Below are 14191 nucleotides of genomic sequence, written 5' to 3'. Positions count from 1 at the left end.
AGAAATTGTGTCTATTCTGAAGAAAGAACCACTTAGACTTGAAAGTATTTGCCTCTTTTGTGGAGCAAGAAATGTTTGGTAGTGTTTGACTGCAATCATTGTTTTCATCTGCATTCTGTTCAAAGGGATTTCATAGTTTCTCTACTTTCAATGAGATTGGTTCAAGATTTTGCATCTAGAAGGAAAGAAGACAAGCAGTTCTCCTTGCTGCTCTGTTATTTATATTATAACTTTATTTTCAATATAATAATAAGATTTTTTGTAATTATTTCAAGTGGCCCGCATGTCTCACAAGAGGAAATAATTTCTGTGACGCTTGGTTTTGAATGGTGGATAACGATAATCACAATTTCCCTTGTTGCAACACAGAAACCAAAACATTTTACAGTGAATATTCACCATAAAAAACTAATATTTCAAAGGAGGATAATTGATTCTCATAGACTATATCTTTTGACAACAGCGGACCTCTCTATGGTTCTTTTGGGAGTTCTGACATTTGTTCCCTCCTGTGCTCTCTCCACAGACCATGCTGACCGCCATATCCATGAGTGCAATCGCTACTAATGGCGTTGTGCCAGGTAGGATTCTTTGGTGCTTAGAAATACACAAACTTCAACAAGTGTGCAATAAACAGGGATTAAATCATTATGTAAGATTCGTTTATTTGTCTTTTTTTTTTTTTTAAGATAAAATGAGATCACTTATTTATTTGTGTGTGCTCCAACATCAGCTGGAATTTACCCTGAAATGTGATGTTTTTTTTGTAATAATTTTTGTATTGAATGATGTATACAGATCCTTTTCTCATTAGATATATTCCTGCTGCTTTTTCTTCACAGCGGGAGGTTCCTATTATATGATCTCCAGATCTCTTGGTCCAGAGTTTGGAGGAGCTGTAGGTCTCTGTTTCTACCTGGGGACAACATTTGCTGGCTCCATGTACATTCTGGGTACTATAGAGATTCTTCTGGTAGGTGAACCCTGTTAGTGCTTGGATTTACCTCAACATGGTGGTGATCCTCCACCTGGATTCAGGTTCACTGAGGCTGTCTTTTCGTCTAACTTAACCAAGTTCATGTTGTCTACCCAAACTCGAATCGTAACAAAACTGTTTCTCTCCTGAAAGGGACAGGTGTATATTTTCATCTTCTATCTGTCCCGTGTCATTTCAGACCTACATCGTGCCTAAAGCAGCCATCTTTGTGGCAGAGAAAAAAGAGGACGAGCTGAATGCCCTGCTGAATAACATGCGTGTGTATGGCACTTGCTGCCTCGCACTGATGTCTGTGGTTGTCTTTGTTGGAGTGAAATATGTGAACAAACTAGCCTTGGTTTTCCTGGCTTGTGTCATTCTTTCGATACTTTCCATCTACGCCGGAGTCATCAAGACCATCTTTGAGCCGCCCGACTTTCCGTGAGTTTCCCGTTGACCTATCCTCCAGTTTATATGGTATCATATTGTGCCATAATGGCATCAGCTGAATTTCGTCAGGCTGCCATAGTGACTCCTAAAGTTAGCATATTACCTATTTGTATATTCATATATATGCATATTTATGTTTGAAAGATGATTGAATAACAATTTCAACACTTTGACAGCTCTAACTATTGTTTTTTCCCTCTATACAGTGTTTGCATGTTGGGAAATCGCACGCTGCAGAACCTCAACTTTGACAAGTGTCTTAAGACAGATTTTCTAGACAACATGACGGTCACCACCAAACTGTGGAGTCTATTCTGTGACGGACCTGAGCTCAACGCCACCTGTAATGAATACTTCGACAACAACAATGTGACCATGGTGCAGGGCATCCCTGGGCTGACCAGCGGAGTCATTTCAGGTTGGAACACAATGTTTCCTCTGTGAAAGAAAACACCTCCCTGGCCTGTTATCTAGACAATATCATATTATCACAGCTACAGCTGTAAAGTATGCAGGTATGTGGATGTATTCCAGTTCGGTTCAACTGAGCTTAACTACCAAAATTATCCAGTATTCTCTCTTGTTTTTGTTAAACTCATCCTTCTGCATACTTGCCAGAATGAGATTTGCAATTACAACAAAAGATCATGGGACATGCAACATATTTGTTCAATACCAACCTTCCAGTTTGAAGTTAAACAAACGATCATGGGAATATTTTATGAAACACAGTGCACACTCAGAACATTCCTCCTGTTACGTAACTCTTGGCCATGACATACTAGTTTTTCTCCTTCTAGACGAATGCATTCCTGTCGTATTTCTAGTGAAGCCACTGGAGTGAGTGTCCACAGGAAAGTGATTTCATATGTGATCTTTTTTAATCTATCTGCTTTCTCGCATCTGTTTTTGCCTTTATTTTTTACTTTCCTTAGCTCCTCTCGCTCACTTCACTCTCAGAAACATGTATTTCCTCCCCATCAGATTCAGATTTTTTGCATTTGGTGTACAAGCCTCTGGACAGATTACGTCAGCTTTAATGTGCCTCTCTATACCGTCTTGTCTGTTTTCAATTACTAATGTTCTCTCAGCACTGTCTGGAGCAGTTACAAAATGTATAACTTATAGATCTGATGAACTTTGCTCGTGCTGGTTTAATCTCCAACAATTTTTGTGTTTAGAAATCTACTTTTCTCTTCTCTATTAAGCTTTGGACAGAATTAATTAAACCATTTTTGAGATTTTTTTGTTAAAACCTTTAACATATTATTAGCTCAGGTTATTCATATTGGCACTTGGGTGAATTAGCGAAGTATGTATTTTATGCTGTTTGGAAACTCATAAATCTGTTTGTGTTTCCGTTACAGCAAACATGTGGTCAGTGTATGGTCCTCTGGGCATGATGGTAGAAAACAATGAGTTGTCGTCTCTTGGAGGAAGTGACTCTGCCCAAGACATCTACATGCCATATGTAATCAATGATATTACAACCTTCTTCACACTGCTGGTTGGCATCTACTTCCCCTCTGTCACTGGTGAGGCTGATAAAAGTGTCAAACACACCCACACGCACACACACACATGATGATGTGGGAGTTCTTTTTTGTACTTGTATGGCCACTTTTATGCTCAGAATTGCTCAGCGCAGAGCTGTGTTTCAGTCCTGTATTGTTTATGTCTGAATCTTTGTTGGGACCTTCTCCTTCAGGTATCATGGCCGGTTCAAACCGCTCAGGGGACTTGAGGGATGCCCAGAAGTCCATACCCATCGGCACCATCCTGGCTATTGCTACCACCTCCTTCATCTGTATCCTTAAAACTATGAAGGGACTTTGATACAAGAAAATCTAGTGAAATTACCCTGAATGATTAGTATAGCAGCTGGTATAGCAAATAAATGGTAAAGTAGTATATTTATTAACCTGTTTTTGTGTCAATTTGCACTGTTGTACTGCTTTCTTTTTGTCTTATGACAATAAAGTATTTCTATTCTATTCTATTCCTTTAAATAGTAATTACAGGTTCAAGTTATCTAAGGGTCTTTGGGTCCAAGGGATAGAGCACAGTAGGGCACAGCTAAGGGTTATTTTGTGTTTTAAACCTTCAACGTAATGTAAAAGAAATGGACTCGAGTTCACTTTCCTGAACAGTTCTCCACAGACGTCACCTGTGTGGTTCTATTTGGTGCCAGTATTGAAGGCGTTCTGCTTCGAGACAAGTAAGCGTTTCACACCAAGCACATGCTGTAGGAAACTGTAAACTTTTTAATAAAACAGATTTCAATGTGTAGGTTTGGCCTCTAAGTTCCCTCAGATTCAGTTATAGACTCAAATCTTAGTATATATATGTGATTGGATCACTGGCAATTTTTCATTGTTTTAAAAAGACTAGTTCTTACCAAAGTGGAATTAGTATTGCATTCATTGGAGAGACTATTTTCAACTTAATCCACATTTGGATCTCTATAAGCTATTTATAGCAACATGATTAGGAGGGAACACTCTTGGCTCTTGGGTTTTTAATAGTCTTTGGACAGTGGAGCTCTATGATACAGAGGATTAAATACTTGATATGATTTTTAGTAGGATGTACTGCTTTATAGTCTCTCCCTGGGATCTTATCATGAAATTAGGCTGAAATTTATATTTAAATTTATGTCAACATATCAACATTATTGTTAGCTGAATAAAAACAGGATGTATCAATGATTTTCTTTTTCTATTGCAGATTTGGTGACTCGGTGAAAGGAAACCTTGTGATAGGCACGTTATCATGGCCCTCACCTTGGGTTATTGTGATTGGCTCTTTCTTCTCCTGCTGTGGAGCAGGTTTACAGAGTTTGACTGGTGCCCCACGATTACTGCAGGCCATCGCACGGGATGGCATCGTACCTTTCCTACAGGTCAGTTGAACACCTCAAATTCTGTCAAAGCAGCCTTCATCATTATATACGCTCTGCCTCAGTTTTCACACTGGACTATGTGTGTGTACGTGTGTTAGGTGTTTGGTCACGGCAAAGCTAACGGAGAACCTACTTGGGCTCTGCTCCTGACTGGTGGGATCTGTGAGATCGGCATCCTCATCGCCTCACTGGATGCTGTGGCGCCTATCCTCTCCATGTCAGTACCCGCCTGCATATTACTATCACATTCTTTCTCATACCAGATTAAATCTGTCATCCCCTATGTATTTCACATCTCCAGTAGGTCATAACATGGAGATTTAGATTAGACGTTAGTAGTATTTTGTTTTGGCTTACTCTTCTCCTCCCACAGGTTTTTCCTCATGTGCTACCTGTTTGTCAACCTGGCCTGTGCCGTTCAGACGCTACTGCGAACGCCCAACTGGAGACCACGCTTCAAATACTACCACTGGTGGGTGACAAATTACACAGTCTCAGAAATTCATTTCCCCTCTTCTATATGCTGTCTGTATTCACTTTCAAACAGTGAACAAATTATGTTAAAAGTCTCTGAAGTTAAAGTTAGCTTCTCAGAAACATCAGTTTTACCAATGTCAAGGATCCTACTCCTGAAATGGATGATGATTTCAGTACAGTGCAGTAGTGAAGAATCAGTGAAATACCTTCACAACCAAAAACATACATGTTAAATGTGGTTAATGACATGATGACCCTTACTGGGACACTTCCACAACAAAGGCTGAGGAAAATAATGTTGTAGTACAATAGATTCCATAATTTAAGTCACTTCTAAGCCTCTTCAAATTATTAAGACATTTCAATGAATGTGTAGACAACCTGAAACTGCGGATGGGTTATGTGGTTTATAGTCTGAAATGTACAGTTTGTTTTCTGCTACAGGGCTTTGTCTTTCCTGGGAATGAGCTTGTGCCTTGCTCTCATGTTCATCTGCTCCTGGTATTACGCCATTGTTGCCATGGCCATCGCTGGGTGCATCTACAAATACATCGAATACAGAGGGTAAGCAGAACTTTGTACTCATTAATTTCTTCATTTTTTAATTACTATGCATTTTGAGGATCATCCACTTTGTTTTCAATACATTTTTGATTTGAATCACTCCTCAGCCTCAATTCCCTTCAACACTTCAAATAACAGTAGTATAATAATATATTTGTCACTTTTGTGGACTGGCAGATTCATGCATCATATCAGATATCCGGTTACAAAAAGATGCAGAACATGTTCCCTTTTACTAGACTGCGAAACTTAAAATCCTTCCACTGACATTGCTTCGAATCAGTTTCTTGTTTATTTCATTGTGAATCATCTGTTTGTTTTAGGGCAGAGAAAGAATGGGGTGACGGCATCCGCGGTCTGTCTCTTAACGCAGCGCGCTACGCCCTCATCCGACTTGAGGAGGCTCCACCACACACAAAGAACTGGAGGTACAGTGTGTTTGTATGGTTACAGTTGACACAGTGCCACCTGTCACTGGTGGGCTGGACAAAAGAGAGACAGGAATAGACACAGAGGGTGAATTAGATTAATCTCTTGGTCCTCTAACTAATCTGACAAAAAAGGTTGCTAAGCCTTCACTTTGTGGAGAGGCCTGCACTGACCTTGCAGACTGCCCCTCCAATAGCCAAACCACTGGTTACTATTCATTTCCGTGGAATCAGTGTCTTTAGGTTTGTGATATTTCTATGAATACAGAGTTTCCTGGTCAAAAATAACAGTTTCTGCTCCTGTTATGTGTGGAAACTGCTCGTTCTAACACTATTGGTCTGTTGATGAACACATGTGGGTCGGTAAAGTCTTAATTCCTCTACAGGTCTACCTGCATTGTTTTCCAATATCCAGTTATACAGTCATGATGATTCTACTTATTATTTCTCGTTAAAATAACAGTTTCTTTAACCCACTATACAGGAGTTGTTTAAATTATAATTTGTTTCTCTGCGAGGCTGGAGGATCAACGGCCACTCCTGTCACTCAACACCTTTTCAAAGAATTGAAACCTGACCCCCCCTGCCTGTTTTATTTCCTGTTGATGTATCCAGGCCTCAGGTGCTAGTGCTGCTGAACGTGGACTCCGATCAAGCAGTCAAACACCCTCGCCTGCTCTCCCTCACCACTCAGCTGAAGGCAGGAAAAGGCCTGACTATTGTGGGAAATGTGTTAGAGGGAACGTATCTCACTAAAGACGCAGAGGCCAAGAGGGCTGAGCAGGTACATTTTAGCTCACACACCACAAAGCGAAAACATGTAGACATGGAAAAAGAAAACGTAAACAGTGGATTGTCAGATCCTGTTCAACTAAAAGTAGAAATTGATGGTGACAGTTAATTGTCTGTCCCTGTAAAATTGGCTAAATAATGCATTGTTTTAATGGCAGCATTCATCAATCCACCTCTGGCCCCACAAGATAATCTGTTGTGTCAATCAAGATTATTAGTCAGGGCAATCCTTTTACACCCACACTGCAGATTAACTCTGCCATCTACTGGCCGAAATTCATATTCTTATTTATTTAATTTACTTTGGCAACCTGATTTGTCCTCAAAAGCAATTTAAATCAGTGGATTATTTTTTTCTACAAAAGTAATCATGTGAAGGAGCTGAATTCCAGATTATACAGAGAGCTGTATTCGTTTGATCAGACCCAACAGTATGAGTTAATGATGAGATTGCCATCAGTGGATCACTGAGATGTAAGTGTCTCCACAAAGACATATTTTTAAAAGGCCAATAATGAATTTGTTTTCTATTCCACCGATATTGACTACTAACATTTTTCTCCCATGTTTTATCCAGAACATCAAGTCCTCGATGTCAGCAGAGCGGACCAAGGGTTTCTGTCATGTCGTGGTGTCTTCAAACCTCAGAGATGGCATGTCCCACCTCATCCAGTCTGCGGGGCTGGGAGGCATGAAGCACAACACAGTCCTGATGGCCTGGCCCGGGACCTGGAGGCAGTCCAATGACCCACAGTCATGGAAGAACTTCATAGGTAGAGACAGAGATGAATAAATTGAAGTACAGAAATGAAAAATCAGGAGAACATGGTGGAGAATTTAAACACGCAACATCATAGTTGATCTAATAATGCAGTTGAAGTAATAATAATACATCATATATGCATATATGCACACCTGCTTGTCTCATAATGTCTCATAGGCCTGGTATTAACATCATCTCACGTGATCTTGTCACAAGTGGACAGGTCTGAGTATGTTGCTTCAGCCCTGGCATTAGAAGTTCTGATCATGAGTTCTCATGATCAGAACTCATTTCCACGCCCTATTTGCAAATAAACACATACACCATTTCTGTTTGTTAAGCCTAAAGTCAAACGCATTATACCCATGTGTTTGTGTGTGTCTTGGTATCTGTGTGTCGGTGTGAGATTGAGGGAGAGAGAGACATAGCAGCACCGGGAGGGGCTGAGTGAAGCAGACAGCTCGACGATGAAAAGGATTTCAACCATTGTTTTAAAAGGAGGATATCTACTGAGGAGACATGGATGTGTTCAACTGCTAAATGAATGTAGCCTCACGATACATTCATCAATATATTCAGAGCTGTTCAGTTGTGTTTGTAGGGATGTTTAAACAAGGTCTAAACAGAGACACAAAGAACACACAGGGTTTAACTGACAATGTCTCATACACATTTATTATACAGAGACAGTGCGGGAGTCCACGGCCGCCCATCATGCCTTACTTGTGGCTAAGAATGTGGACAGTTTCCCTACCAACCAGGACCGCCTGGGGGAGGGCACCATTGATGTGTGGTGGGTGGTCCATGACGGAGGCATGCTGATGCTGCTGCCCTTCCTGCTGCGACAGCACAAGGTTGGGGACTGTTTGAGTAAACCCTAAAAATGATATTTATTCTTATTCAAAATCTGTCTCATATACATTCTCCCTCACTTTGGCTTTACCACATCTATCTCTTCCTGCCTCCTCTCACTGGTCATCGTCATTCCATCCATCCACCCCTGACTGATTGACTGACTCTTATGTTTCGATTTTTACTTCCATTTATAATAACTCTCCCTCTAGGTGTGGAGGAAATGTAAGATGCGCATCTTCACTGTGGCCCAGATGGATGACAACAGCATCCAGATGAAGAAAGATCTCCAGATGTTCCTTTACCACCTGCGATTGGATGCAGAGGTGGAAGTAGTGGAGATGGTGAGACAAAAAAAAATCCTCTTATTTTCTCACTATCCAATTTAAACATTTTAAATTGTGTTAAAATTCCTTTAGACTGCATTTTATTTTATTTGAGCCGAGCCAGAGTTTTATTGATTCTGATGTCTCTGTTCCAATCTTTGCAGCATGATAATGACATCTCAGCTTTTACGTATGAGAAGACGCTGATGATGGAGCAGAGGTCTCAGATGCTGAAGCAGATGCAGCTGTCCAGGACTGAAAGGGAGAGAGAGGTAATACACACTTTCTCCAGCTGAACACAACACAACACTCACAGTTTGTCATCTGGCTGAACTTGCAATCGAGTGCAAGTGGCTGCTTTTGTCTTTGATTATATATAACATAGGCTCATAACCATCTTCAAGACGATGCCATTTATTGATATCGATTGTTGTTAGTGCACGTGTAAAAAAAATTACGTCTAGCAGACTGTACATATAACTTCGTATAACATTGTCAAATATGTAAAACAAATGGTTAGCTTGTTTCCCCAACTACCAGACTGCATAGTTAAATGACAACAGTATTCTATAAAAATCTGGCCAACTGCTGCAATATATGACAAATGGCCCCTTTTCCTGTCCAACTGCCACCGCCTTTCTGGGCCATGCCACACTGCTCAGATTCAGAGTATCTCTGATGAATCGCGTAATTCAATCCGGAGGAAGAACCCGGGTGCTGCCGAGAGCGCCAGCCTCAGCCGGCAGTCCTCAACGGTGGAGGACAATCAGGAGGACGAGGTAGCCGATTTTTGTCAACCCCACTGTCCCTCAATGTTAGACCTCACCGGCCCATCTTCACAAAGCCACAGCTGTCGCTAGTCATGGGACTGTTTTGATAAGTTTAATATAATCTAGTTTAAAATATTGAAAAATGATCTCAGAAATTAGAGTGTGATGCTTATACAGTGAACACACAGATGGGAATGAAAGATAGTGTAGTTATTGAATCTTACTAAGATTGAGGTACGAAATGAGAATTAAAACAATACCCAGAGAGGACGGGTGCTAATCAGTCTTGTGTTTTATGATCATGGAGAAAAGTTTTTGATAGTTGAAAAACTTTTAGATGACTTTACTAAAGGGTTTCATTAATGTCCCTTAAGTACCGTAAAAAAATTTAAGTTGTGAATCTCGACACTGATCATCTCTTAAAAGCAATGAAGCAGCTGAAGATTCTTCATACTTTGCTTTTCATATAGCACATGTCCAAAACATGTTTTATTATCACATTAATGACTTCCTGAAGGCAGTGTAGAGCTAGAAATACAGGAACATTTTAGGGCCGTTGAATAATCAGCTCTGTGTTTGCACTTTTTCACTGTGAACTTCTCCATAGCACCAGCTCATGGTCAATTTCCATGTTGATAGTACTAGACCAGAGTAAAGGATGATGGGTTACCTTGTTGCACCAGTGATGAAGCCTCACGTAGCCCAGGACTACCAGTCAGTGATTGCAGCATTTTAAAATTTGAACAGTGACATTTCCAGTTTTGTCATAAACCCTTTTGAATTTTAACAAGAGAAGGTGACTCCTGAATCACAGATAGCATCCACCTTGCTGGCTCCTTGCTGTATAGTGATTGACATCTGCTTTGTGAATATCAGCCTGCTGCATCCCAAGCCTGCAGTTCAAGATCCCATCCCCCTCATCATCCCTCTCCCCTGAAAAAAATGAAACCAGAAAGAGTGGACAGTATTCTCTCAGAAAACTGAAAATAAAATGTTCCTGTAAAGATTATATCATTTTTTATTTGAGATTAATAAGCCTTTCAGCAGTAAAATTCGACCCAATCAGTCATAAAGGATCTAATAATAGCATCATCGTATTTTTTTCAATCTCTCCAACAATTGGGTTCTCTGGTGTGTCACCACCATTTCAGCCTCACCAGGCTTTTTATTTTTTTATTTTTAGTGATCTTTAAAATTATTTGCAACCAGGTAAGCAATACTGTCTTCTCTTGTTTTTCATTTGACCTCTAGCATAGTCACCTAATCCATTTATTTCCACATTGACTTCCCCCACCCTCCAGCCACTCGTTCATTTAACCAGTGTCCATACCAGGGGTTTCCCAGACTAGTCGACTTTATTGCTCCGTGATGACACTTTAGGCTTGAAATCAACTTTCATCACATGACATTCGACCTTAAAGTTGTGCAACCTCTCGTCCATACTGTACAGTCACAGCTGGTGATTAATAAGCATAACTTCCTCAAACACAGATCCTTTAAAATTGATCTGTATTCTGTTTATCTCACTGTCTCACATCTTCAAATGTTTAGGACGATGAGGACTCAATTAAATATGGTACAAAGTGAGCTTCCTGTTTTCTGTTGGAAAAAGCTATTTTGCTTTATGCAAAGGGAACCAGTACATGAAGAGGTAGATCTTTAACTATATCTTTATGACAGATGATAAATAAATAATTTGTTCTTATCCATTGTCATGGGCATTGGGTAAATAATTGTGGACATTTCTACAAAAAGAAGTGAACAAAGTTGTGAACAGTTTTGCATTATGTTTTTCTTTAAATCACTCTAATATTGATATGTAAATCCTACTCTGTACTCTGCTGTACAGTATTATTCCTGCACTATAGTCCTGCTTTATGTTTGTTTAAGTATAACATTTTTTGGTCGACATCACACGACACCTCCTCCACCGCCACAGCTCCCTTTTCGTCAGTTGCACCATAAATGTGTTGTGTTGACCCCCGCTGGGGCCTTCAACCTACCCAGATATATATATTGTCTTGTGATGTACGTCTGTTCTTTTGTTGCCCATGTGCGTTGTTGTGAGGTTTAACAGGTTTGTATTGTTTCTCCAGCATGTTGTCGCACCAACTTGTAGAAAGAAAAATGTTGGATTCCCAATTTGTTTATACCCCAGTTTGTTATTGTCCATCTTTGTTGTTTTCTGTGGCCAATCTCTCATTCTCCTGCACAGTTTATTCATCTCTGTTTGTGATACCTTATTCTTTCTCCAGCTTCCCCAATTCTCCATTAATCCCTTTCTTTTGTCTCATCACATTATCCTGGACCAGTTCCACCACTTTTTCTTCCTTCTCCTATTTTCTCTTCCTTTCTTTGGTCTCTTATCCACCACCACTAACAACTTTACTGTTTTTCTAACTCTCTTCTCTCCGTCCTCACCAGGCCCAGCTCATCCATGACAGAAACACGGCATCTCACGCCACAATAAACGACAAGGCTGAAACAGGGCCCGATCGGGTTCACATGACCTGGACCAAGGACAAGCTGTTCGCAGAGCGTAATCGCAACCGCGAGTGCAACGCCAATGTGGCCGTGCGTGACCTGTTCAACATGAAACCGTAAGTATCCAATAGTTAACTCCGAACAAGACCCAAACATGATTGAGCGATTCCATCTAAAAAGAAGCGGAAGTGAAAGTTTTGTTCTGTGGATGTTTAACTAAAACTAATACATTTTAATACATGCGCATATTGTTGGAGTGTCAAGTATTATACACTGTGGAGGTGGTGATTAACAATGTGATTCATGTGCCTTGTAAGAGACGTTTGCACCATTTTGAATTGATTTTATGTTAATCCTGAAGAAGTCAGAGGATGTGAAGTTCAAACTACAGCACAAAGAGAACTGACATTACTTCAGGATGGTGCAAAGGCCTCAGTGCAGGAGGACGGCGTGTGTCGTAGAGCTAGTTGAAACAAGCCTGACAGGGTGAAATGGGACGAGCGTGTGCATGGCACGTGCATTCAGGCACTTGGTACATGTGCGCATGTGTGTGTGCACTTTCAGCCATTTCAATCTTTGTGCATGGCCTCACCGCACAGACGCACACATGAACACCAACACGTGTCCATCCAAGACCGACCATACTATCAAGTGTGTGGACTTCATCACGTGTGTCCCAGTCCATTTACAGGTGCATCTCAAAGAATGATGGTGTCGTGAAAAGGTTTGTCAGTAAAGAAAGTGAAAATGTAATATATCTTCGATTCGTCACAGATAAACAAAAATGTTTCGTTTTTTTTATTTTTTATTTAAATAATGACAGCTTACAGCTAAAATAAATGTTATAAGAATATTCCTAAATATTATATTGATATTAATTTAATTATTTTATTTAGAGTTTGATTAAATTACTTTTCCTACAGTACAAATACAGTGTCTCTCGGTCTTGTTCAGTACACAACAACAATCATGGGGAAGACTGCTGACTTGACACCTGTCCAGAAGACGATCATTGACACAGAGGGTCACTGCATTGAAGCACATTCATGGAAGATGACATGAAGAGGTGCGCAAGCAACCGGGATGATGGCAGCTTTGAAATAATTGGTAGCAAACCCGATTCAAGAAGACGGGAGAGCTTCAAAGAGTCTGGATGAAAAGTGGAGAGGCATAGAATTGAAGTCCAGTGTAAAGAAGTTTCCGGAGTCGAGGATGATTTGGGGCGCCATGTCATCTGGTGGGGCCGGTCAACTGTGTTTTACCAAGTCCAGAGTCAAAGCAGTCTGCTGACAACCTTTATGGAAATGCCATTTCCTTTTCCAGCAGGACTTGCCACCTGTCCACAGTGACTACTAACTGGTTTGCTGACCATGATATTATGGGGTGTTGTCAAGAGGAAGATGAGAAACACCCCACCCAACCATTCAGACAAGCTGAAGGTCGCTATCAAGCGACCTGGGCTTAGATAATACTTTCTTGATTCTTGTCGTCCTGGGTCTGTACCCTCGGGTTTGAATGCACTTATTTTAAGTCACTTTGGATAAAAGCGTCGGTTAAATGAAATGTGAAAGATAATGTCTCAGCAGTTCCACAGGCTGATGCACCGCATTGATGCAGAAACCTGTGCAAAGGCAGTCCCTATTGAGTGCATAAATTAACATACTTTTCAGGAGTTGCACATTTCTGTTCTGTAAATCCTTTTTTTTAATGATCTTAGCAAATGTTTGAATATTTTAAGATACTGGATGTTTTAATTACCTAAGCTGTAATCATCAGAACTAAATCAAAAAGGCTTCACTTTACATGCAATGAATTTACAATATATATGAAGGTTTCCCTTTTTGAATTAAATAGTAAAAAAAGAAAAAATATTCTTTTGTTTTGAGATGCACCTGGCTGTTAAAGTTTATAATTCTAATCAGTATTGTAAGGCAGGACAGAAAGAACGTCAAACAGCTACATGTTACTTCATTGTGTGTACTTGTGTCACCTGCGGGTGGCTCTATGATCACTTTGGGACAGATGCATGCAATGTGGTGCAGTCAGCTGACGTAGACGCATCTAAGCCTGTTTTTTGTTGTTCTGTCCCATTTTTCTCCTTCTAGAGAGTGGGAGAGTCTGTAAGTCGCATTCTCTTTGCCCTAGGCGCTTTGTATATGTGTGTGTGTGTGTGTGTGTGTGTGTGCGTTCTGCTGCAGCGACCATAGCTTCATTCAGTGTCCTCCAGCTCATGTGCTCGTTCCTCTTGTGTATTTGTGTCCTCGTTTGTGTGTCCTTATGTGCATGAACTTACCGATGCAACATCACACTCTGCGTTGGTGGACAAGCTTCCATTTAGTTTGCATGAAATTCTGTTTACGAACAAATCTGTGGTTCCCCTCCACTGTTAAAATGTTATTTTGGCCTA

The 14191-nt window shown here is 40.4% G+C and overlaps 1 protein-coding gene across 5 annotated transcripts in view; it reads left to right on the top strand.

Moving 5' to 3' along the window:
- The window catches only part of slc12a7b (solute carrier family 12 member 7b), a 62069-nt gene that overhangs the window by 42417 nt on the left and 5461 nt on the right, over positions 1-14191 (top strand). For 2 of the 5 annotated variants that reach the window (XM_062379941.1, XM_062379943.1), the window contains exons 5-24: positions 527-581; positions 843-973; positions 1176-1417; positions 1633-1844; positions 2794-2961; positions 3135-3233; positions 3587-3644; positions 4154-4328; positions 4427-4545; positions 4702-4800; positions 5250-5369; positions 5693-5797; positions 6413-6581; positions 7167-7362; positions 8037-8206; positions 8417-8548; positions 8695-8802; positions 9193-9309; positions 11725-11900; positions 13890-13904. In XM_062379941.1, the coding sequence (XP_062235925.1) occupies positions 527-581; positions 843-973; positions 1176-1417; positions 1633-1844; positions 2794-2961; positions 3135-3233; positions 3587-3644; positions 4154-4328; positions 4427-4545; positions 4702-4800; positions 5250-5369; positions 5693-5797; positions 6413-6581; positions 7167-7362; positions 8037-8206; positions 8417-8548; positions 8695-8802; positions 9193-9309; positions 11725-11900; positions 13890-13904 (2666 nt within the window). The remainder of the gene's footprint in view (positions 1-526; positions 582-842; positions 974-1175; positions 1418-1632; positions 1845-2793; positions 2962-3134; positions 3234-3586; positions 3645-4153; positions 4329-4426; positions 4546-4701; positions 4801-5249; positions 5370-5692; positions 5798-6412; positions 6582-7166; positions 7363-8036; positions 8207-8416; positions 8549-8694; positions 8803-9192; positions 9310-11724; positions 11901-13889; positions 13905-14191) is intronic. The other 3 variants (XM_062379944.1, XM_062379942.1, XM_062379945.1) reach the window with 3 other exon arrangements.

The sequence above is a fragment of the Platichthys flesus genome, chromosome 21, assembly GCF_949316205.1.
Source record: "Platichthys flesus chromosome 21, fPlaFle2.1, whole genome shotgun sequence".
NCBI lineage: Eukaryota > Metazoa > Chordata > Actinopteri > Pleuronectiformes > Pleuronectidae > Platichthys > Platichthys flesus.
This window is presented reverse-complemented; position numbering and strand designations above follow the sequence as displayed.